Genomic DNA, 25,964 nt, shown 5'->3' on the forward strand with positions numbered 1-25,964 from the left:
GGAGTTTTAAGTAAGAAATGATCTTCATATTTCAGAAGACTTAAAACATGACTACAATAAGATGTCTCATCACTTGCTCCCCCTGGCCACAGAGGAAGATGTAAAAGCAGCAGACACCAAAAAACCCAACTTCCCTCTTGGACATGAAAAAGACAACATTAAATCTGTTTGTCTCTTTGAGAAAACGTGAAAAGTGGTTTTCTCCAATATTGATGTCCCTCTAGGGAGAAATTCAAGCTGACAAGTAATTGTTGCCTCTGTTTGTTGCAGAGAAACCAAAATGCTCTTAAACACTATAATCATGTGGACAGTGATGGAGACAGGAAAATAGTAGGAACCAGTGTAATGGAAATTATGACACTGTCCATGAACCTGGAATTGTGGTCACTTTCCACAAACCTGAAACTGTGGTCTCCCCTAGCAAACCTGGAGCTGTAGTCCCCTCCTGTGAGCCAGATCTGTGACCCCTTCTGTGAGGCAGAGCTGTGGTCCCCATGGTTCTCAAACGTGAACTGGGAGCTGTGGTCCCTTCCCATGAGCCTGATCTGTGACTCCTCCTGTGAGGCAGAGCTGTGGTCCCCATAGTTCCCAACTGTGAACCAGGAGCTGTAGTCCCCTCCTGCTAGCTGGAGATGTAGTCTCCAGTTGTGAGCCATAGTTCTACATCTCTCTGTGGTGGGCTGATGGTAGAACAGATGGAGGATAGAGGACTTCCCAATACTGGGCAACAATTTCAGTCTTCTCTGAATTGCTATACTCCCCACCACCCCCTCCCCTGAGGTCCCAGGTTGTGCATGGCAATGGCTTTGCCTTTGGGATAGATGCTGGGGACAGGGGAAGTTTCTGTCATTTGTAGATTCCAGTCTTGGCTCTTGGACTGATTCTTTTTTTTTTTTTTTTTTTTTTTTTTTTTTTTTTTTTTTTTTGAGACAGAGTCTCCCTGTAGCTCCAGCTGGACTGAAACTCTCACAATGTAGACTAGGCTAGCTTTGAAATCACAGAGATCTGCCTGCCTCTGTCTCCCAAGTGATGGGGTTAAAGGTTTGTGCCACCATGCCCATCTGGGAGGGCTGACTCTCAAGAATGGACTTCCCACTTTCCTTGATGGCCAGCAACGGTCTTGACTCCACATGTGGTCCTGGGTACCCAGACCTTGACATTGGACCTTTCCCATTCCCAGGCACCAAGAGGCTTTCCTTCATTTTTTGTTACTTTTCTACAGTCCCAGCTACCTTCATCTGTGCCCTAAAGAAAATGCAAATTAGCTAATTGAACTTTTAGAGATAAAAATCATAGTGAGTGTGTGTTAGGGATGGGAGCTGGAGAGATGGTTCAGAGGTTAAGAGCAACGGCTGCTTTCACAGAGGACGGGGTTGGTTCCTAGTACCCACATGGCAGTTAACAAGGGCTAGTAACTTCAGTTCCAGGAGATCTGATGCCCTCTTCTGGCCTCCACCAACATTTTACACACTTGGTGCACTTACATACATGCAAGCAAAGCACCCATGCACTTAAAAAGAGGGGGCTGGAGAGATAGTTCAGGGGTTAAGAGCACTGGCTGCTCTTGCAGAGGACCTGGGTTTGGCTCCCAGCACCCACAAGGAGGCTAACAAACATCTGTAACTCCAGTTCCAGGGGATCTGACTTCCTCTTCTTGTCTCTGTGGGTACTGCATGAAATGGATACACCTACACACATGCAGGCAAAACAATCACACTCATAAAAAAATAAAAATAAACTTAAGAAATCACAGTCTTGGGGGATGGAGCGATGGCTCAGTGGTTAGGAGCACTGGCTGCTCTTGCAGAGGACCAGGGTTCAATTCCCAGCACTTGCATAGTGGCTGATAACAACAGTCTGTGGCTACAGTTCCAGGGGAATCACATGCCCTCTTCTGACTTCCAAGAACACTACACTACAGGGGTGCACTTACACACATACATACAGGCATAACACTTATACACACAAAATAAAAATAAATAAAAATAAAAATCACAGGGTTGGAGAGATGGCTCAGCGGTTAAGAACACTGGTTGTTCTTGCAGAAGACCCGGGTTCAAATCCCAGCACCCACATGGCAGCTAACAACTGTCCATAACTCCAGTCCCAGGGGATCTGACAGCCTCTTCTGACCTCCACTGGCATCGCACAACATGTGTGCACTTACCTACATGCAGGCAATACACACATACACATAAAATAAAAAATAAATAAAATTAAAAAATAAAAATCACAGTCTTGGAAGTTAAAGATAATAAATTAAAATAAGAAATAATTATAAGAAACTTCGCAGAGTTTAGGCTGTTACCTCAGTAATTTCAGCTTTTTCTGAATTCTCTATTCTGTCTCAAACTTACAATCAAAATGCTTTCTTTAGCCTGGCATGGCTGTGCATGCCTGCAATCCCAGCACTGGGAAAGCAGACTCAGAGGGCTTGGGAGTTGAGGACTGGAGAGATGGCTCAGTGGTTAGGAGCACTTGTGGCTCTTACAGAAGATGTGCATTGGATTCTCAGCACTTACATCAGGGGGTTCACAATTGCCTGTAATTGCAGTTCCAAGGAATCTGATGCCCTTTTCTGACCTCTTCAAACACCTGCGTGCATGTGATACACATACATATATTCAGACACACATGTACATATAAAATGAAATAAATCTCTATAAGATGGGAGAGATGGCTCAGTGGTTAAGAGCTCTTGCTGCTCTTGTAGGAGAACAAGTTCGGTTTCCACCCTACACAGCTGCCTGTAACTCCAGTTGCAGGGGATCCAATGCCCAAGATTATGGGACTCCAAGAGCAACCACACACGTCTCCATATACTTACATAGACACACACACACACACACACACACACACACACACACACACACACACACTAAATCTTTAAAATCTTAAAAAAAAAAGAAGGCTTGGAGTTTGAGGCCAGCTTGGTCTATATAGTGAGATTCTGTCAATAAATAAATACTTCTGTGTTGGATAGCTTGTGTCAACTTGACACACCTGGGTTGAGGGAGCTTCAGTTGGGGAATTGCCTCCATTAGACTGGTTTGTGGCCATGTCTTGTAAGGTATCTTCTTGATTATTGAGTGATATGGGTGGGTCCAGCCCATTGTGGGTAATGCCACCCCTGGGCAGGTGGGCCTATGTTGCATAAGAAAGCAGGCTGAGTGGGGGCCAGAGGGGCAAGCCAGTAAGCAGTGTTTCTCCATGGCCTATGCTCAAGCTCCTGCCTCCAGATTCCTGTCCTGAGTTCCTATCTTGGGTTTCCTGATGAACTGTGACCTGGGATATGTAAGATAAGATAAACTCTTTCCTCCCCAAGTTGGTATTGGTCAGAGTATTTTGTCACAGCAATGTAGAAGCAAACTAGAATAAATAAGATTACATTTTATTTATTTTGTGTGTGTGTGTGTGTGTGCATGTGCTCACATGTGTGTGTTCATGAAAATCAGAAAATAACTTGGGGGAGTTGGTTCTCTCCTTCCACAATGTGGGACCTGGGGCTCAAAGGGTCATCAGGCTTGGCAGCAAAGCCTTTACCTGCTGAGCCATCTTGCTTGCCCCACAAACATATTTTAATTGATGACTCATGTTCCCATTTGAAAATACAATATGAAAGTCGATATAACAAGTAAAGATGGTATGGTAGTCAGCCTCCAGCATCTTCCTCATCCTCACCTGCAGATTTTCCCACGCTGGGATAGTTCTCTGTCATGTTGACTGTAGTTGTCTTATAAAAGTAAGAGATGACTGTGGAAATAGTGTTGGACTCCTGAGACTATGTGATGAAAGACATTGTGGTAATGTCTTGAAGCCTCCATGTGTCTTCATACAACAGCAGCCCTGGCTGACATTTTAACTGGTCAGCCCTGGCTGTTGCCTTAACTGTCACTTCATGAAAGAAACAGCCAAACCACCCAGGGAAGCTTCTCAACCTCCTACCCTGCCCAAATCTGAGAGCTAATAAAACATTTTATTGTTTTAAGCTGTTTAGATTGCTCAGCAACAGATGACTCATGCAGGAAATCAGAAAAATCAAAGTGTAACATGAACATTTCAGTGTTTTCCTCTTATCAGAAAACTGCTAAATAAAATGGAAACATGACATTTAAAACAAAACATCCATGGGCTGGAGAGAGGGCTCGGCGGTTAAGAACACTGGTTGTTCTTGCAGAAGACCCAGGTTCGAATCCCAGTACCCACATGGCAGCTAACAACAGTCCGTAACTCCAGTTCCAAGGAATCTGACAGCCTCTTCCATCCTCCACGGGCGGGCATTGCACGACATGAGTGCACTTACCTACATGCAGGCAAACACATAAAATAAAATAAAAAATATAATAAAGTATTTTAAAAATGCATTTAAAAAAACAAAACAAAGCCAGTCACAGACGACTGGGACAGGATTTTTTTTAAAAAAAATAGGATTTAGGATTTAGTAGGTAATTTTGTTATTTTTCAAAACACTTTTTTGGGGGGGGGTCATTTTTGAGACAGGGTCTCCCTATGGCCCTAGCTGGCCTAGAACTCTCTATGTAGACCAGGCTGGCCTTGAACTCACAAAGATCAGCCTGCCTCTGCCTCCAAAGTGTTGAGACTACAGGCATGCACCATACCTGGCTTCAAAACACTTTTAAAATGGTCTTTCATAAGGTGGAAAATTTATTTCTAAAAATACTTGGTTGGTGGATCTTTGCAGACTTAAGAAAAAGTCTCCTGTTCCTGTGACAGGGTATTATCTTCATGGTTTGTTTGACAACAATCTAACAGATTGTTGATACATTTAACAAGAAAACATTACTGGATTTATAGATTCCATCAAAGCACCGATTTTTCCTATCATTTATTACACATAAAAATTTTTTTATCAAAAACATTGGTTTCCAAGAAAAAGTGGAATGGTGCCTATTTTCCCTATTCAATCCACATGACTAAAGGTTTTTAGGCCTTAAAGTCCCAGTGAGCACTCTCCAGGCTGGTGCAGGGGACCCCTGTAACTGGCTTGGCTGAGCTCTGCTGAGCAGCTCGACTCTACATCTGGGGACTTGTCTACAGCCTTGGGAGTCCTTTGCCTCTGCTTACACAAATCATGCCAATGTGCCTACTGTTTCATTTGTTCCTATAGGAGGAAGCTTCTCTTGAATCATCCATATAAGAATAATCTCATCTAGGCATAGGTATACATGCCTATAATCCCAGCACTGGAGAGAAAGGAAGATCAGAAGATCAAGGACAGCCTTAGGTACTTAGCAAGTTTGAGGACAGACTGAGCTACATGAGACCTTGACTCAAAATAAAACACAACAAAAACTTCCAAAAAACCTGAGGCCAGTGAGATGGCTCAGTGGGTAAAGGTGCTTGCTGCCAAGCCTGACAACCTGAGTTCAATCCCCAGAACCCACATGGTAGAAGGAGAGAGAAGCCTAGCTCAAGTTGTCTTCTGACCTCCATACAACCACCATGGTCATATCCACCCCTAATAAGTAAATAAATATAACAAAAAACTCACAAAACCAAACAAAAATGCAATTTTCTGCCTGGAAGGCTCTGTTTGGCTAGTTTACATATAGCATTTTTTTAAAAAAAATATTTCATTTATTTATTTTTATTTCATGTGTATGTGTGTATTGCCTGCATGTAGGTAAGTGCACCTGTGTCGTGCAATGCCCGCGGAAGACAGAAGAGGTTGTTGGATCCCCTGGAACTGGAGTTACGGACAGCTGTTAGCTGCCATGTGGGTGCTGGGATTCGAACCCGGATCTTCTGCAAGAACAGTGTTCTTAACTGCTGAGTCATCTCTCTAGCCCCATATAGAGTTTTTTAAAAAAATATTTTATTTATTGTTTTTATTTTATGTGTATTGCCTGCATGTATGTGAGTGCACCCATGTTGTGCAATGCCGCAGAGGTCAGAAGAAGGCTTCGAATTCCCCTGGAACTGGAGTTAAGGATGGTTCATAGATGCCATGTGGGTGCTGGGAATCAAACCCGGGTTTTCTGCAAGAGCAGCCAGTGCTCTTAACCGCTGAGCCATCTCTCCAGCCCCCGTGTAGCATTTTTAATATTAACATTTTTTGAATTGAAAGCTTGGAGTTGAATTGAACTCAAGCTCTTCTAGGGATTTAGTCTTTTCTTTTCTTTTTTTTTGAGACAGGGTCTCGCTATGTAGCCCTGGCTGAGATTAAAGATGTGTGCCGCCACACCCAGGCCCCAGTTTTTAAAAACAAATTTATTGAATTTTTGTGTATTTCATATATAAAATCAACTTTATACCCCCTTCCCTTTCGGCACCCTCCCATAGCACCCCCCCACACACACACATACACTGGAGTTCATACATTGTCATTTGTGTTAAGGTCTATTATGTAAAGTTAGTGTCCTGAGATGCCCCTCAGTGCAAGTTCATCCCCAGGGGTTTATTCACCTATCTAGAGTCTCTGCCTTCTAGAAGATCAGCTCTTCCTCACCCAGCAGTAATCAGCTGCCAATAATTCTTTAACTAAGATTGGGGCCTGCTATTCATTTCCACAGTTCTGTGGTTGGGCTTTTGTCTGCCTAAGTTTACGCGGGTCTTGTGCATGGTGACACCATTGTTGTAAGTTTGTATGAGAAGAGTCTCAGGCACCTGTAGGACTATTTCCACATGGTCATGCACCTCCTCCCTGGTTCTTACAATCTTTCTACCCCCTCTTCTGCAATGGTGCCTGAGCCCTGGGTGGTGGACCTCAATATAAGAGTCCTGTCCAAGGATCCACTCTGCTGATTCTTATTCTCTACTTTTTGGCTATTTGTGGTCAGGCCCAATCTTAATTCTACTCCTTATATAGTTTTGGGAATCAAACTCAGAGCCTTGCGTATGCTAGGCAATTGCTCCTGCACTCACATTGTCACTTTTCTGGAGGTGTGTGTCTTATGATATAGCCCAGAATAGCTTCAAATTCAAGATCTTCTTGCCTCTACTTCCCTGACTGCTGAGATTACAGGCATGTGCCACTATATCCAGTTCTTACCTGTAGCTGCTAGAGAAATGTAAATTATATATATATAATATATAAATATATATTATATGTGTATATATATGTGTATATATATAATATGTTCACATCTATAGTACTTTGGGCAACAATGCAATAAGCTATGTTATTATGTTATCCCTACCCAGTTTAGCTCCTTGTCTTTAACCTCTTTCTTACAAGTTACATATAGTAAATACACCACACACTACTCTTAGGCACACAGTTTGAAGTTTTCTGTGTTCTTGTGCTCAACGTTATGTTTTGGGATTTGTCCTCACTGAATAATTTGTTTTTTCTTGCTCTGTGGAACTCTATTGTATGGCCACAACACATCTATTTTCTAGTTTGTGGACATTTGTGCTGTTTCCTGTTGGGCTATAGCAAACCTTCATGCAGAAGTCCTTCTTAGCCTCTGAGGGACTGTGCTGTACCTTTGATAGAACACTCCCATTTGTTTCCTCCTACCCCACCCAGTAGCAAACACAAAAGCTTTCTTGGTGGACACTGTTGAAAATACCACTTCAATCTAGCCTTGTGGTTATTTCTTTCTAGTCTTTATATGGAAAATGAACTCAGGTCAGAACAAAGTCACTCAGAGTTTCCACTATTATCACAAGTAACAAATAGTCCAGGAAGTCTCCTGTATTTAAATACACTATTTCAGACTTGTTGCCAATTTAAAAATAGACACATGCTCCTAGATACATTTTAGTGACTGATCTTCAAAGAATGCACGTGTTTACTTTATCATTTTATTTCCTAAAATTTCTAGCCAATCATCTCCCCCTGGTTTTTTTTTTTTTGTTTTTGTTTTTGTTTTTTTAGGCAGTCTCAGCCACCTAGTCTGACCTTAAGCTCACTAAGTAACTAAGGCTGCCCTTGAACTCCTGATCCTCCTGATTCCACATCCTAAGTGCTGGGATTATGAGAGAGAGAGAGAGAGAGAGAGAGAGAGAGAGAGAGAGAGAGAGAGAGAGAGAATCTAAGTACTAATATTCAAAAGAACATAATGCATTTTGTAAAGAGTGTTATTATTTTGGTAATTTAAAGACTTTTTTGTTTTTTTTTAAAGACAGGGTTGAATGTAGAGCAGGTTGGCCTCAAACTCACTATGTAGTGAAGGGTGATCTTCAACTCCTGATCCTTCTGCCTCTATTTCCTGTGGGCTGTGATTACAGGTGTGTCACTACACCTGGCTTTATGTAATGCAGGAGGTCAAAGCCAGAGTGTCATACATGCTAGGCAAACACTATACCAAATTGAGTTACAACCTAGTCCTCAAAATTTTTTCTTGGGTTGGAGAGAAGGGTCAGTGGTTAATTGGTCTGTAAAGGACCTGAGTTCAGTTCCTAGCACCGTGCTGGGGGTGGCTCAGAACTGCCTAGAACTCCAGATCCAGGGGATCTGATGCCCTCCTCTGGCCTCCATGGGCACCTCCACTCATATGCTCACATATAGACATACACATACACATAATTTAAAATTTTAAAAAATCTTAAATTCTTTCATTTATCTGTTTGGAAGATCACAGAAGTCTCATATCCTGTGTTTGACTCACAATTTGAAATCACAACAGAGGCTAGATATTTAATCTCTGAGCTTCAGTGTTCTCATTTCCATGACTGGGATATAACATCTTCATGTAGGATTGCTTGGAGTATTAACAAGACCTACACATGACAAAGCATGAGCCATCCTGAAGCCTTTCCTAAATGAGCTATTTATGTTTCCTAGTCTCTCTTTCTCTGATAACGCAGTACCTAATGAAGGGGACCAGGTACACCAGGTGCTACAGCAATCTCAGCAAGAATACCCCAGGATATATGCGTGTGTGTAGGCAAAAGGTTGACATCAGGTGACTTCCTTAATTTCTCTTCTGTTTTTTGAGACAGGATCGCTCACTGAACCTAGAGCTCATCAATTTGTATAGACTGGTTTGTCCCAGGGGCCTGGTTCCTCCAAGGGGTGGGGCCTGCTGTGGAGAATTGACTAAGGAGAGTTAGCCACGGGGGGAGGGACTTCTGGGTGCCATCTTGGACAAGAGCTGCTACTGGAGCACCATGGCCGGGTAGGTGAGAATGGAATGGCCCAGCTTTTACTGACCTGGGGTGAGACTGCCACCCATGAGACATGGGCGAAAGCTAGCTGTAACTATGGGCAGGTCTCAGGAGCAATCAAGAGTGGCGGGCTCTGAGCTGCGGCGCAGAGCTTGGCACCAGGGTGTTCATTTCTTTGTGAGTGCCCCCCCACAGTCTAAACCATAATAAATTCACATACAGATATGTTATATGGTTTGTCTGATAGTGCAAGAGACCCCAAGAGAACTCAGGCAACAACTTACTTGGCAGCAAATCTCAGGCATCCTTCTGTTTCTGTCTCCTCAGTGCTGGATTTACAGATAAATATGGATATGCACAGCTTTTACATGGTTACTAGGGATTCCAACTCAGGTCTTCATGCTTGCATAGCAAGCTCTTTACCAGCTGAATTATCCTTGCCAGCCCCATAGTTAACATTTTAAATGGAAGTAGTGCCACTTGTCATTTACAAGATACAAAGTGGCTCCAAGAAATTCAGTTTCAATGTTAGTTTCATTATTGTTCTAGCCTTGCAAGGTTTTCTATTTTGTAGTACTGTTTGAGACTCAATGAGCTAAAGGAAAAACCACTTTCATTCCAAGGGTTGATAAATTCAGTAATGACCAAAATGCAAGCATCCCATCCTATTTATAACTATAAACCCAACAATCACATCCTATTCATGAGTGTAAGTATAAGAATGAAATAAAGCTAGGCAAGGTGGCATACTTGTGATCTCAGTACTTGGGAGGTTGAGGCAGGAAGATCACCAGCTCAAGGCCAAGCTGGGCTACACAAGACAACACTGTCTAAAAGGAAGAGGAGGAAAGGAAGGAAGAAGAAGAGGAGGAAGAGGAGATACTATAAGTTCTATGAAACTTGGCAACTTGCTGCTCTACCAATGTTAAAAAGGACAGGGGGCTGGAGAAATGGCTCAGTGGTTAAGAGCACCTGTTGTTCTTGCAGAGGACCCAAGTTCGGTTCGCAGCATCCATGTTGGGTAGCTCACAACTTCGTGTAACTCCCGCTCCAGGCAGTCTGGCATTTCTGACTTCCGTGGGAACCAACATGTGTATGTTAATTAAAAATAATAAAAAATAAGCCGGGCATGGTGGTGCATGCCTTTAATCCCAGCACTCAGGAAGCAGAGGCAGGCGGATCTCTGTGAGTTCAAGGCCAGCCTGGTCTCCATAGCAAATCCAGGCCAGCTGGGGCTACAGGGAGACCCTGTCTCAAGACCAAAAAGAAAAAAATAAATAAAAATAGGACAGACAATACTGATATAAAGATGTAGATTTATTTTAGTACATACATGATGGCAAATCAATAATCAAGACTAAATCTTATAAACTTGCTATTCCTTAGGAAACTTCTTCTTTTAGTTAATTCCTAGTTATCCTCAAAATAAGGATATCCCTAATTTATAAGTCTCTGACTCCCATGTATGGTGTTATTTTACAAGCCAAGTCTTTGCTTGGCCTTCAAAAGTTTTCTGTTGATTCCAACATATATCTCAAAAAGGTTGATTTTTCTCATTTCTGTGTAAGCAAGATTGTTGTGGGCAGGGACCACATGCAAATGAACTTTGTGTCTATAGTATTTGAGACAGTGTCTACCACAGCTGGTTCTCTGCGGGCATCTGTTAATGAAGTGGAACTATGCTATAGTATTGCTGTGATTAACACCTGAGAAAAGCAGTTCCAAGGGAGGAGTTATTTACTTTGGCTCATGATTTCAGAGCCTTCAGTCTAGGGTTGGCTGTTTCCATTACTTTGGGTGTGACATTGAGCACCACAACAGTGGGAACATATCGGGGTGGAGCTGCTCACCTTATGACAGACAGGAAGCAGAGAGGGTGGGAGGGACCAGATACACAGCTCCATTTTTTATTTTTGGTGTTTTTTGAGCCAGGGTCTCCTTGTAGCCTGAGGTGGCCTGGAACTTTCCATGTAGACCAGGTCGGTCTATTTCTCAGCCATTTGCTGCCTCTGCCTCTTGAGTGCTGGGATTAGAAGTATGCACCACCACATCAGTCCCAGACACAACTTTCAAAGGCAAACCCTCCCTCTGGCTAGGTCCCACCTCCTAAAATTTCCATAACCTCCCACAATAGCACCACCAGCGGGGGACCAAATGGTTCAACCCATAAGCCTGTAGAAGACCCTTTACATTCAAACCATACATTTTCATAAGACTTAGCATTTTCAGTCCTCGGGTATTCACCTGAGAAATAAAAATATAATGTTGGGGCTGGAGAGCTGGCTCAGCGGCTAAGAGCACTGACTGCTCCTGCAGAGGACCAGGGCTAGATTCCCATCAACCACATGGTGGCTAGGAACTGTGCTTGACTCTAGTTCCAGAGGAATCCAAAGCCCTCTTCTGACCTCTGCAGCATTGCAGAACATGGGGGAACTCACATACATTACATACAGGCAATACACTCCTACACATAAAATAAAAATAATAAATATTAAAAAATATAATTTCCATACAAGTTGTAATCACTAAGGCAGCTTTACTTGTAATTATGAAAAACTGGAAACCCAGATGCCCATTGCATCAACAAATCATAGTACAATGGAATGCTATTCAGCCATAAAAAGGAAGAGACTTGTAAAACACACAGTACGGAATGAACTAGCAAAACATTTTGCTGAGCCTGGAGAGATGGCTCAGCCCTTAAGAGCACTGATTACTCTTGCAGAGGACCTGGATTTGGTTCCCAGCACCCACATGGTGGCTAATAACCATCAGCAGCTCCACTTCCAGAATTCGACAGTCTCTTTTGACCTCTATGGGCACTGCACAACATGGGTGTATTTATATGCATGCAGGCAATACACTTGTACATATAAAAATTAAAAACAATAAATTTAAAAATATTTTGCTCTACAAAAGCAGCCAGACTTGAAGAATACAGTACACTGAACCCTGGGGCTATAGCTCAGACGTTATAAGGGGCAAAGAAAAACAGAGGAGGAAGAAAGGAAGGGAAAAATAAGTGTGGCGTTCCATAATTTTTGAAAAAGAAAAATTATCTGACCGTGTTAGAAATCAAATGAAAACCTGAGAGGCAGAGGCAGGTGGATCAAGAATTCTAGATTAGTCTGAGCCAAAGACAAAACGAAACAAAACTCAGGTTTTGAGGATCAGGCTTTTAATTTCAGCTCTTGGGGATTCAAGACCATCATCTGCTACAGAGCAAGTTCCGAGGCCAGTCATGTTGGGCTATATGAAACCTAGTAACCAAAAAACAACAAAAACAAACTCAAACCCAAACCCAAACCCAAATCAAATCGGAATGGTGTCGAATGGAAGCGGCTGGATAGTGCGGCCAGTCTGAGATGGAAATGAGCTAACAAATGTGACTCCATTGCAAAGACTCGTGGTACGCACGCAGTTACAACTTCTCTATCAATGAAACCTTTGAAAGTCTTCAGCAGCGACTGTGGGGGCGGCTGCAAGTAAGGAAAGCAGGTCTCAGCAGAGAAAACACATCAGGCATTCTGGTTTTAAAAGGACGGCAGGGGCGGGGCAGGGAGAATCCAAAGGACCAGAAACTTTCGTTCAAGTATCGAAGACCGCGAAGCGGTGAAGCGCGGGAGCGTGCGGGATTCCCACGCGGTATTTTGGGGGACGCCCCAAACTGACCAGCAAGTGACGCAGGTCAGGACTGCCGCAGGCCCCGACCGCCACCTCGGCCGCCGCAGGGCTCGGGCGCGCCGGCTGGGCGCGTCTCTCTGACGTCACGCGCGCGCTGACGTCGCCGGCGGCCGCGGCCTCTGAAGCGGGCTAGGGCAGGGGGGCGCCGAGTTTGATTAGTTTTTAGGGGCCGTGCCCCAGCCGCCCGCCGCGCCTCGGGCAGCGGCGCCTCGGGGTGGCGAGCGTGGCCTCGCGGGGGCCCCGCAGCGGCGCTCAGAGAAGAGGGCGGCGGGCGGCGGATGGGCGCAGCCATGGAGCCCCGCAGCGCCGAGTACTTCAGCGCCCAGGTGCTGCAGAAGGACGTGGGTGGCCGGCTGCAGGCGGGCCAGGAACTGCTGCTCTACCTCGGCTCGCCAGGCGCCATCCCGGACCTGGAGGACGACCCGAGCCGCCTGGCCAGGACGGTGGACGCGCTCACCGGCTGGGTGGGCTCGAGCAACTACCGGGTGAGCGGCGGCGGGGGGTGGGCGGGCTCTTCCCCGCGGCCCTGCCACCGCGCGCCCTTCCGCTGCTGCCCGGGTCGCGCTTGCCTGGCCATCAAGTTTGGGAATCGGCCACATGGAGCGAGTCCCTGACACATTGCGGAGCTCCTGGGTGCTATATTGCTGTTCGGCACTTTAAGAAAGAAAAATTGAAAACTTAGAGCCTGGGGCTGGAAGACTTTGTTACGTTTGTACACGCCCGTGGAGCGCCTGCGCTGAAGTTCAGGGCTTTAGGATGCGAGAAGTTGCCGGCTGACGTCAACGTCATCTCTTCCTAGTAATTTTTATCCTGCTTGTACTCGGTTTCTTTTCTTCTCTCTGTACCACCTCCTCTCTCATCCTCTCCCTTTGTATCCTCCCTCTCTTCCTTCCCTATTTCTCTCCCTTCTTTCTCCTTTCCTGTTTCTTTCTCCTCTCCCTCATTTTCCCTCCCTCCTCCCCTTTTTTCTTTTCCTAGTTTTATGTGAAAGTTGTGATCTTCGTCTCTAGAGCATCTTCAGAGCTTACTCGGGTCCTTTATTGCATCGACCGTTAAATCTGACGAAAAGATTGCCCATCCCATGCATTATTTGCCTTTTTCCTTTATTGACAAGAGAAAGCACTTCAATGCTTCATTTGTCATCGTGTTTTCCCACAGTTTCACATTTGAAACCGTGTGCTACCAGGTTAGTTGATGCCGCAAAGGAAAATAGAAAGGGGATGGGGGTGAGGTACTAGAAGGAATGGGTGTTAAGTCAGGAGCAGACAGGCCATAAGGTAGCCACGTATGGAGATCAGATTAATACGTGATTTGCCGGTTCCGGAGTTGCTAGCAGTTACTTTTCTGTTTAGTCTTCTGGTGGCAGTGTTGCTTTAAAATGCTAGTGGGAACCTCCCTTGCGTGAAGTGTTTGAAAACTTTTGTCTACATAGGCAAGAAAGGCAAACTCTACAATTACGATGTAGATTTAATGGTGAAACCTATAGAAATTGTGGAAAGGTTAGACTTTTCACAAGGTTTTGAACGTTTCTATTAGGCTATGTTAATTATACATAATGGGTTTCATTATGACATTTCATACATGTATATAATCATCATTACCCTTATTCTCCCACTTTTGTTGGTTCTCTTCCGTTTCCCAAATAATCCTCCTCCTGCTTTCATGTCTTTTTTGCTTTTTAATGAGCCAGTGACTTCATATAGAAATAAAACATTAGCAGTGACACGTACTAGTATATTTTAAGGTACTGAAAGCCTACAGACTTAAGGGACAAGGTAGTAGATGTTGAATCACTTAAAAATTGATTTCAAATTTCAAATTATTTTCTTATTACTGTTTTTCTTTCTTTGTGAAGAGCAGAATTTTCCCTTTTCTCACTGGTGTTTTTTGTTGCAGGTTCTTACTCTAGGCATTATAGATTATAAAAAAAAGGTGTCACCTTGCCTTTGTGGACCTTCAGAGGCAAGTAGAGAGAGGAATGAGCAGGATTAATAAATGAAATCTGTAGCATGAGGTGGTAATAATTGGTTTGAAGAAAGAACAGTGAAGAGAGACTGGGAGTATTAACTTTTATGTGGATGCTGGAACTTTTAAATAGTTGCTCATTGAGGACCTCACAGGGTAGCTGATAGGAGATGGTAAGAGTGGAATCTCTGTTCCTTCAGGAGGAGGTGGACAGATTGGTATACAAATTAGATCATTGCAAGCAGTGTACTTGTAAATGCATGTTACATAAAGAATAAGGATGAGTTTGTATTTTGATTGGTCAACAAAGTGAGGTGACTTTTGAGTTGAGACACCAATGAAATACATATAGGAGCGAGGATTGATTTAGATTGAGGCAACAGCAAATTCAGCCCCTGCTTTGAAGACAGCCATCACAACTAGAGTTTAAATGAGCATGCTGTTGGGTTAAAGTTGGTGAGGCAGGTAGATAAAGGCATACAGGATTTAGTTTTGTTTTTTGAGACAGGCTCTCATATAGCCTAGGCTCACCTCATACTTACTGTGTAACAGAGGCTGTGGGAATTTACTTTAAATGTGGTAGAGGGTATATATGAAAAGGGTGGCTCTCACAACTAGTAGACCTTAGTGGGCTTGTTTGGTAGCTGTGGCAGTGCTGGAAAGTACAGAGTTTGGGGTATGATTTGTGGTAGGTCCAATAGGATCCTGTTTTGGATTGAGTGTGAGGGTTGAGAGAACAGAGGAATTAGGGATGCTGCCTTCCTGAGCAACAGGATGTTAGATGGTGCTGACTGCTGAAGTGAAGTCAGTGGAAAGTTTGGTTTTGACTAGGTTACATTGAGAAGATTGGTTAATAAAGTTGAGATGTTAAGGAGACTGTTGGGGTCTTGAGTTTGTTGAAATCCTAACTGGAGACTAAAATCACAGGAATAGGCATAAATGGCACACACACACACTTTGATTTTTGCTAAAAGTCTTCCAGATTTTATAATAATATTATGTTAATAAAATTTCTGCAATAAATATTGCTAAATATAACCATCATTTAAAAAGAGTCCTTTTGAGTCTTAGGCACCATCTTTAAGTGCTGAATTTGCATGATCTCATTTACTCTTTAAGATGTCTTTAGGAAGTCTGTACTCTTACTTTCCTTCTTTATAGAAAAGGTGATATTGAGCTGGAGAGATGGCTCAGTGGTTAAGAGCACTGGCTGCTCTTGCAGAGGACCTGGGTTCGGTTCTCAGCACCCACATGGTGTCTGACAACTGTCTGTCACTCCAGTTCCAGGGGATCCAACACCCTCTTCTAACCTCCACTGGCATTGCACAACATGGGTGCACTTACATACATGCAGGCAATACACTCATACACATAAAATAAAAATAATTTTTAAAAAATGGTGATGTATCTGGCCTTAGGTCAGAGGCCTGGTAAATTAGTTATGTGGAGGTAGAGGCTGGAGAGTGGCTCAACAGTTAAGAGCACTGACTGCTCTTACAGAGGACCCGAGGACCCTGGTTGGAGTCCCAGCACCCACATGGTGGTTAGGAACCATCCTTAACTCCAGTTCCAGGGGAGTCTGATGCCGTCTTCTGACCTCTGCAGAATGCATGACACGGGTGCACTCACATACATGCAGACAATACACTCATACACATAAAATAAAAAAAATATATATATTTTTTTTGTCTTTTTGATGCAGGGTCTCCCTGTAGCCCCAGCTGTCCTGGAACTCATGATGTAGACCTAGTTGGCCTTGAACTCACCTGCCTCTGCCTCCTGGGCACTGGGATTAAAGGCATGTACCACCTTGCCCAACAGAGGACAACTTGTGGGAGTTGCCTTTCACAGTATGGTCTCTGAGGCTGGAATTCAGGTCATCAGGCTTGGTGGTAGTCATCTTTACTCACGCAACCATTTTAATGGCCCAAAACAGTTTTGGTAAGGGAAAGAAGAAAGGTTTATCTTCTTATCACTGTATACAGATTCTGTCTCTCTTTTTACCTGTCCTTTATGATGAGCATCCAAAGTTGTTTTTAGCTTTTTATCATTATCATTGTCCCTTTATGTTGTCAGTTTGTACACATGCATGAAAATTTGTCTAGGTCAGTGATTTTCAAAGGAGTCAGAGTCAGTTCTCTTTCATAGTATTTTGCTGTGTAGCTCAGGCTGACTTCAAACTCCCAATCCTCATGCCGCAAGCTCCTTTTTGCTGTGCTACAGTGCCTACCTTCAGTGTCCTCTTTTAGTGTTTCTTTTATAATCCTGAATAACATTAGATAAGACCCAAACATACCTTTGTTGGTTTGTTGTTGTTTTTGAGACAGTCTCCCTATAACCCCATATGCTAAATCTGGCTGGCCTCACTGTCACTGAGATTAAAGTGTATTTAAACTGGCTATGATGGCACTTGCCTTTAATCCCAGCACTCCAGAGGCAGAGACAGGTGGAGCTCTGTGAGATTGAGACCAGCTTTATTTACATAGGCCAGCTGTCTACAGGGAGACCCTGACTCAAAAAGACCAATAAATAAGTGCATGACAAATCATTTCTAAATTACTTGTATTTAATACAGTGTAAATAGTTGTTATATTGTTCAGGGAATGACAAAGGAAGGTCTGTAGATGTTCAGCCCAGACTCAAATATTTTTCCCAAATATTTTCCATCTGATGTCAGTTGAATCTGGGGATGCAGAACCTGTGGATATGGAGGGCTGACTATTTCCATCTGTAAATGTGCCAGTCTGACTAACTTAGGAGGCATAACAACAGTCACATGACTATAACAGACCATGTAATTGCTGGAATGTTACAATTCAGACCACTACAGATGTGTGGTTGCTGGTGATGCAGACTTTGAAAGTGATGTTACTGTTGGTGGTTGGGATACTCTGTAAGTTCTATATTCTGAACTTTATTTCTTTAGTATACCAACAAAGAGTTTGACTGAGATGGGGAACTGGCTCACTGGGTGAAAGTGCTTGCCATGCAAGCATGAGGACCTGAGTTCAGCTCCCCAGAGTCCACATAAAGACTGATGGTGGAAGCATGCATCTGTAATCCCAGTACACCTCCGGGAGATGAAAGATGGAGACAGGTAAATCCCTGGCTAGTGAGTCAGCTAGCCTAGAGTACAAAAGCAAACAAGAGACTCTGTCTCAGACAAGGAAGAAGTAGAGGACAATCACCTGAGGTTGTTGGCTGATCAAGGCTGTGGACCCCTCACCATACACATGTGGAAAAGAATTTGACTACTTCATGGGGGTGTCCATTTCATTTTTTAAAAATTTATATTTTGGATGGTTTGGCATTGTAGTTCAGGCTGGTCTTGAACCTGTGAGCCTCCTATCCCCCTACCTCCCAAGTGTTGGGATTATAGGTGTGCACCATAACCGACTTCATTCAACTTTTAACTCTTCTACCCTTCCCTCCCTCCCTCCCTCCCTCCAATGAACCCAATTTTTATCCATATCTCCCTTATTAAGGCCTGTTTCCTACTATTCTTCTCTTTCAAGTTCTTTTTTTCCTTTACCTCCCTGGTTCCTTTCCATTATCCTGGTTCCTGTAGTTATGTCTTGTCACATACTTATTTATCAGAGTTTGGTTCTAGGATCCACATATGAGGGAGAACATATGTCGATTTTTTTTCTGAAATTCTGTTACTTCAGGTGTTTTTGAGACAGGGTCTCCCTCTAGCCCCAGCTGGCCTGGATCTCACTATGTAGACCAGGTTGGCCTTGAACTCACAGAGATCCACCCGCATCTGCCTCCGAGTGCTGGGATTAAAGGTGTGTACCACCATGCTGGCTCATTCCCTTTAAAAAAAAAAAAAAAATGAGCGGGGTGTGGTGGCGCACGCCTTTAATCCCAGCACTCAGAGGGAGAGGCAGGCGGATCTTTGTGAGTTTGAGGCCAGTTTGTATGGTCTACATAGTGAGTTCCAGGACAGCTGGGGCTATAGGGAGACCCTGTCTCAAAAAGATCCCCCCCCCAAAAGATTTTTTGATTACTTTTATGTGTATGAGTGTTTTGCCTGCATGAATGTAGTACACCACGTGCATGCAATGCCTGCGGAGGCTAGAAGAGGGCATTGGATTCCCTGGAACTGGAGTTAGGAACAACTACTAGCCACCATGTGGGTGCTGGGAACTGAACCCAGGTCTTCTGCAAGAGCAGCTGCTACTGAGCCATCTCTCCAGCTTGCTACATCCCTCTTGACTGAGCTAAATATATCCTGGACAGTCATTAATCATACCCTTATAATTCATTCTTTATTCTCATCTCCCTCATTCTTACTTTATGTTCCTCATTTGCTAAAATGCAATACTGGTTAATTCAGCTCTGTCGTCTATCTGCACCAGTGTAACTGAAGATGGATAGGGAAAACACAAAACTGGGTTTGATTTAAATTCCTGGACTTTGTGTCGATGCTTAATGTTGCCTGGCAGTCAGTCACACTGTAGTTTTCTTAGTTCATTCATTTCTTCTTTTTTTGTATTTTTGAGACAGGGTCTCCCTGTAGCTCCCCCTGGCCTGGGACTCACAGAGATTTGTCTGCCTCTGCCTTCTGAGTACTGGGATTGAAGGTGTGCGCCACCACTTTTTTTGCATCTTTTTTTTTCCCCTTAGACAACTACCAGTATCTCTTCAATTATCACTGTCAGCTAAAGCCTTGATTCCTACTTCTGAGAAAATTGGAGGAATTAGAATTTCTTTTTTTAAAAAAATATTTTATTTATTATTTTTATGTGTATGTGTGTATTGCCTGCATGTAGGTAAGTGCACCCATGTCGTGCAATGCCCACGGAGGACAGAAGAGGCTGTCTGATCCCCCAGAACTGGAGTTATGGACAGTTACTAGCTGTCATGTGGGTGCTGGGATTCGAACTCGGGTGTTCTGCAAGAATAGCCAGCGTTCTTAACGACTGAACCATCTCTCCAGGCCAGGAGTTAGAATTTCTTTAAAGAAATTTATATGTTTATATTTTGGTCTAGTTTAAATTTTTTTTCTTATTTTAAAATTATTTTTATTTATTCTTTGGTAATTTCGTACATGAATACAATGTGTTTAGATAATTACCCTCCCCCAGCTCCTCCTTCCCCCTCATGCCTCTTTCAGCTTCATGTTGTCTTCTTTTTTTTCCAATGAGTCCAGTTAGTGCTACCTGTATGTACATGGGTGTAGGGACCATCCACTGAGCTACGGGCAGCCTACCATGGACCGCTGGAGAAAATGAACTCTCCTTCCCCCAGCAAATGTCCATTGCCTTTGGTTTCTCAGTCAGAGCTGGTGTCTTGGAAGCCCCTCCTCTCTCCATGCCGGAATGTTGACTGCCTTGATTTTGTGTAGATCTTGTGCCAGCAATCATAGCTTGCTTGCTTGCTTATTTATTTATTTATTTACTTCTGTTTGTGTGCATGTGTGTGTGGGTGCATGCACATGTGGAGGTCAGAGGACAACTTGCAGGAATTGGGTCTCTTCTTCCACTATGTTGGTTCTGGGGATCAAACTCAGGTCCTCAGTCTTGGCTGAAAGTACTTTTACCCACTGAGGCACCTAGCTGATCCATTGATTGGCATTTCTGATCTAAACTAAAACGTTTTTCATTCTTTTGAATTGAAGTTTCTGTAGCAAAGGTAACAATTTGCAGGTTAGTTCATTAACATCAGATTACTCACATGGGTTCTAACACTTGGGCTGCAGGGGTGAAAAGAGAAGGAGAGAAAGATTGGTGAAGTTAACAGGGCAGTGATCAGTTAATTGACGTGTGTGTGTGTGTGTGCACACATGTGTGCGTGTTGTGTTTATGGAAGTCTGAGGACAACCTACAGGAGTTGGTTCTTTCAGCTACATGGGTTCTAGGAATTGGACTCAGGTTCTCAGCCTTGGCTGCAAGTGTCTTTACCTGATGAGGCATCAAGCTTTTTTTTTTTTTTTTTTTTTTTTGTTCTTTTTGAGACAGAGTCTCCCTGTGGCCCCAGCTGTCCTGGAACCTGGAACTCACTATGTAGACCAGACTGGCCTCAAACTCACAAAGATCCAACTGCCTCTGCCTCCCAAGTGCTGGGATTAAAGGCATGCACCACCACACCTAGCCAGGTTTTATTTTTATTTTTTTTTTAATCTGCCTGTGTGTACATATACACATGCAGGTGTGAATATATATTTATGTGTGTGCAGGCACATGTAGCGACCAGAGGCCAACTTCATGTATTATGTCTTAGAAACCATAAATTGATTTATTTGGACAAGGGCTCTCATTGGCCTGGAACTTTGATTAAGCTAGGCTGGCTGGCCAGTGAACCCCAGCAATATGACTGCTACCTCCCCAATGCTGAGGTTACAATCATGTGCAGGCCACTCTGGTCAGCTTTTTATGTGGTTATTTGGGGGCGGGGTGTGGAACTCAGCTCCTTATACATTGGAGCAAGCCCTTTACTTACTGAGCCCCAGTTTCTCTCTTTTTACTTTTTTTTTTTTTAATTATTTTTTGTTTTATGTGTATGAGTTTATTGCCTGCCTGTATGTAAGTGCACCCATGTCCCGCAGTGCCCTTGGATGTCAGAAGAGGGTGTCTGATTCCTTGGAACTGGAGTTATGAACAGTTGTTAGCCAATGCTCTTAACTGCTGAGCCAACTCCAATCCCCTCTCTTTTAGTTTTGAAACTTTTGCTAGATGTAGAAATATGATTTGATGGATTTTTTTTTTTTTTTTTTTTTGGTCTTTTTGAGATGGAGTCTTCTCTGTAGCCCCAACTGCCCTGGCTCTTGCTATGTAGACTAGGCTGGCCTTGAACTCACAGATCCACCTGCCTCTGCCTCCCAAGTGCTGGGATTAAAGGCGTGCACCACCATGCCTGGCTATTTTGGGTTATTTTTATCACTTGCATTTGACTCAAGATTTCCACCTGTGCAATGAAATTCCTTATTTATTCATATATGTTGTCTTTTTTTTTTTTTTTTTTTTTTTTCAATTTGGTCTTTTTGAGACAGGGTTTCCCTGTAGCCCCAGCTGGCCTGGAACTCACTGTGTAGACCAGGCTGGTGTTGAACTCAGAGAGTTCTGCCTGCTTCTGTCTCCTGAGTGCTGGGACTAAAGGCATGAGCCACTATGCCTGGCCTTGACTCTCTCTCTCTCTTTTTTTAAACTTTCTATGTAGTATAGCCTCTACCTTATGATTGCTGTGTGCCACCCTGTCCCCACTTACATGGTACTGGGGATCAAACCTAGGGCTTCATGGATGCTAATCAAGCACTTCACCAGTTGACCTACATCTGCTGCTCTTTTTAATCATTATTTTAGAGTAAAGATGTTTGTTCTTGCTGCTCACCACTCCCGTCACCTCCTGCTAGGGACTGAACCCCGGGCTTTGTGCACTTCTGGGCAATTGCTGGATCACTAAACTATGTCCTCAGCTCCAAACCCACTAATTATTGATTTTTAAATTTATGGTTCAGACCTGTAGATTGTTTTTGTTCTTGAAACTGGAGTCCCACTCCCCTACCTTTTGCTCTTCTGTGTGCTTTTTAGTTGAAAGCTACAGAGTGTTCAAGAAATTTATCACAAAATTAAATATTATTTATCTTTGAAATGGCATCCTTCTTATTCTGCTAAGCTTATAGTGTGGAGCTGTGTAATCAGGCTAGTCTGGAGTTGAGTTTGGTTTGTGTATTTCGGTTGCTACAGTTACCTTTAGTTCATATTTGTTTCTGGTTTCTCTGTCACTGGGTTAGTTTGATGGAGGTTTTCTCATCAACCCTGTACTTGAATCATTCCCTATTTCGTGTGTTTTGTAACCCCCTGCCCCCCATGTTCTTGGTCTTTCTATAGCTGCTAGCCTGGTTATAAGGAGTAGAATCATTTTCTTGACTTTTCTGGTCTAGAGTCAGTCTTAGGATGTTCCTTGCCCTTGAGTCTTGGGGTGAGGCTTTATGAAAGTCAGCCCCTCACCTTGATTATTTGGACTGAATGTGCTTTTCTGCTTTTCCTACTGCTGTTCCTCTACAACAGTGGATTTTACCTGTGCTTGGGTATTGTATTATTTTCCCTCAGTACTGTACATTAAGCTTTTCTTTTCTAGAAGGCAAAGGTACTGGATGTATTTATTTATACCTTTCTACAGAGGCAGCGACACCCTTCCCCAAGCCTGTACCACCAAGATATGCTCTCTCCAATTTGCTGCTTAGCCTTGGGCCTTACTTGTGGAGGAAGAACTTGTTAGTAGGTACAAACTAGAGCCTGCAAATGGGTATGAACTTTCCTGTGACCTGGCTCCTTAAGAGTTTTCATACTAGCCTACACTTCGATATTAATAGTTTGTTAAATACAGCACATTTTGAGGCATGGCCTCAGTATGCTGCTCTAGCTGGCCTGAAATTCACAGAACACCTGCCTCTACCTCTTGAGTGCTGGGATATCCTGCAGTCTTCCTGCTTGTACCTTGGTGTCCTGTCACTTGTGGATTTTTTGTTTGGTCCCCCTCCCTCCCAAACCCTTTTAAAGCTTTCAGGCTAGGTGGCTGGCTGTTCTACACTCAGCTTTCTCATAGATTCAGGAACAGCTATGATTTTGTAGATTATTGACTTTTTCTTGTTAGAATAGGAATTTTTCTTTTTAAATCTTTTTGAGACAGGGTCTCCCTGTAGCCCCAGCTGTCCTAGAACCACTATGTAGTCCAGGCTGGCCTTGAACTCACAGAGATCTGCCTGCCTCTGCCTCCCGAGTGCTGGGATTAAAGGCATGTACCACCACGCCCAGCTAGGAATGTTGTTTTTTTTTTTTCCCCCAAGCTCTGCATTCTAAACAGAAACGGAAATTCTTTTGTAGTTAAAGGTATTGTTGAATTTTTAACTGCTTCATTTAGGAAACATTGCAGAGTTAAAAGTGTAATCATTGAGCTCCTGTATAACTACATAATTTACCAGTTACTTTTTCCTCAAATAATGCTTTATCACTGTCTTCTTGTATATTTATAAATTATTATTATTGAACTGTTTGAAAGTAGAGTGTCTCAACTCCATAACTGTTTACCTCTGAATACTTCAACCTCATTTTTAATTTTTAATTTAATTAATTTAATTTTTATTTTGAGACAGGGTCTCACTATGTATTTCTGCCCGGCCTAGAACTTGCCATGTAGACCAGACTGGCCTCAAACTCACAGAGCTCTGCTTGCCTCACCTCCCAAAGATATGAGCCCCCATGCCTGGTATAACTTCGTTTTAAAAACACTTAGTAAGCCGGGCACAGTGGCGCACGCCGTTAATCCCAGCATTTGGGAGGCAGAGGCAGGCGGATCTCCGTGAGTTCCAGGCCAGCTGGGGCTACAGGGAGACCCTGTCTCAAAAAGACAAAAACAACAATAACAACAACAACAACAAAAACACTTAGTAATATGTGAAGAGTTTTGTATGTCAAGAATTATACACTGATACTAAAATATATACCAGTGACTTGTATTCATTTGAATCTGTTTCTGTTTATAGGTATCATTATTAGGATTGGAAATTTTAAGTGCCTTTGTGGATAGATTGTCAACTCGATTTAAATCCTATGTAGCAATGGGTAAGTTTACTTTATTTAAGAATTAAGAATTTTATGTAGAATTTTATGTAGTGACTTTTTATCCCGTGTTTTTTTTTTTTATTATACAGAATTAGTTTCTGTAAATTGAAAAAAAAAAAAATGTAGTTTTGTGACTGGAGAGACGGCTTAGCAGTTAAGAGCACTTGTTCTCCCAGAGGACTGGAGCTCAGTTCCCAGTACCCATGCCAGCTGGCTCACAACTGCCTATGACTCCAGCTCCAGGGGATCCAATGCCCTCTTCTGGCTTCTACAGGGATTGTATACATGCACATGGAAACACACATACATACATAAGTAAAACTAAAATAAACCTTTAAAGTACTTAGTTTTTATATGACCAAGACATGTATAACTTTAGCACTTTAGTTTACTCAAAGAGATTTTAAACTTACTTAAATAATTCTTGTTGATATAAGAAGCAAATGCAACAAGACACAACAACTTGCTAAACACTGCTTAAAGGTATTTAAGCATGCTTTCGTTGTTTTTAGTGCATTTTATATTTTGTACAGGAGAAATTTATTGGACCAATACTTTCTAAAATGTAATGAAAGTAAATTATAGCCCCGCACTTGGGAGGCAGAGGCAGGCAATCTCTGTGAGTTGGAGGCCACCTTGGTCACCTTAGCAAATTCAGTCCAGCTGTGGCTATGGGGAGACCCTGTCTCAAAAACAAACAAACAAAAACCCCTGACAAAACAAGCAAACAAAAAAGTTAAGCAAAATGAAAGAAAATGTATTTTTGTTCAGTTTTGGTTTTTGTGCCCAAGGCCTTGCACTAAGCACAGTGTTAACACCAAACTGCACTCTCAGGCTGCAATTTTTTATTATTAGATTCAGCAAACAAAATTACTTTTTAGATTGCATCAGAAGTCTTTCATAAATACTCTCTTTCTTCATCACAATTTGGAGGGCTATTGACTTTACTCTTGAGTGGCATATACGTACGGTGTGTTTGCTGCATAGATGGCATGCTAGTATAAGCTACTTTTCTGTGTGATAGGATTATATAGTTGGCTCTGACTTATTTTCTAAGCACCAGTAACTTTCATGTGCATTTTGGAATGCTGTTTTTTAGAAAAAAATTTTTCTTTATTATTTTTATTTAATATGTATGAATGTATTGCCTGTATGTGTCTAAGTGCACCCATGTTGTACAATGCCTTCAGAGGTCAGAAGAAGGTGTTGGATCCCCTGGAACTAGAGTTAACTGCTGAGCCATCCCTCCAGCCCCCTTGGGAATGCTTGCTTTTCTTCTTTCTTTTCCCTTTTTTTGGAATGCTTTTTAAATGAGTTTTATAGCAACATGTAGAAATACAACCTTGAATGTTGGTGGTTTTCTTTGGTGCTTTAAGTTAATGCTTCACAGTGTCAGATTATTATTGTTATTACACTTAATTTCTGATATCTTTGGTCAACTTTTTCATGTTTTATTATTTTTTTATCTTTTTGAGACAGTGTCTCCCTGTAGCCTCAGCTGGCCTGAAACTAACAGAGGTCTGCCTGCCTCTGCCTCCTAAGTGCTGGGATTAAAGGCATGTGGAACCTTTTTAATGTTTTGTTTTTTTTTAAATTATTTATTTAATAATTACACAACCCGAAGAAGCATTTCATTACAACAGCATTGATATATTCAATAACAATTCAACGAGG

The 25,964-nt window shown here is 42.7% G+C and overlaps 1 protein-coding gene across 20 annotated transcripts in view; it reads left to right on the forward strand.

Moving 5' to 3' along the window:
* Positions 1 to 12,868: 12,868 nt before the first annotated feature.
* Positions 12,869 to 25,964, forward strand: part of Clasp2 (cytoplasmic linker associated protein 2) — a 220,169-nt gene continuing 207,073 nt past the window's right edge. For 19 of the 20 annotated variants that reach the window (XM_008833404.2, XM_029563675.1, XM_029563661.1 and 16 more), the window contains exons 1-2: positions 12,874 to 13,244; positions 24,212 to 24,290. In XM_008833404.2, coding sequence (XP_008831626.1) covers positions 13,038 to 13,244; positions 24,212 to 24,290 — 286 coding nt within the window. In that variant the 5' untranslated portion in view covers positions 12,874 to 13,037. Of the gene's footprint in view, positions 13,245 to 24,211; positions 24,291 to 25,964 lie in introns of all 20 variants that reach the window. The other variant, XM_008833413.2, reaches the window with a different exon arrangement.

The sequence above is a fragment of the Nannospalax galili genome, unplaced genomic scaffold (genome assembly GCF_000622305.1).
Source record: "Nannospalax galili isolate Female #2095 unplaced genomic scaffold, S.galili_v1.0 scaffold1176, whole genome shotgun sequence".
Lineage (NCBI taxonomy): Eukaryota > Metazoa > Chordata > Mammalia > Rodentia > Spalacidae > Nannospalax > Nannospalax galili.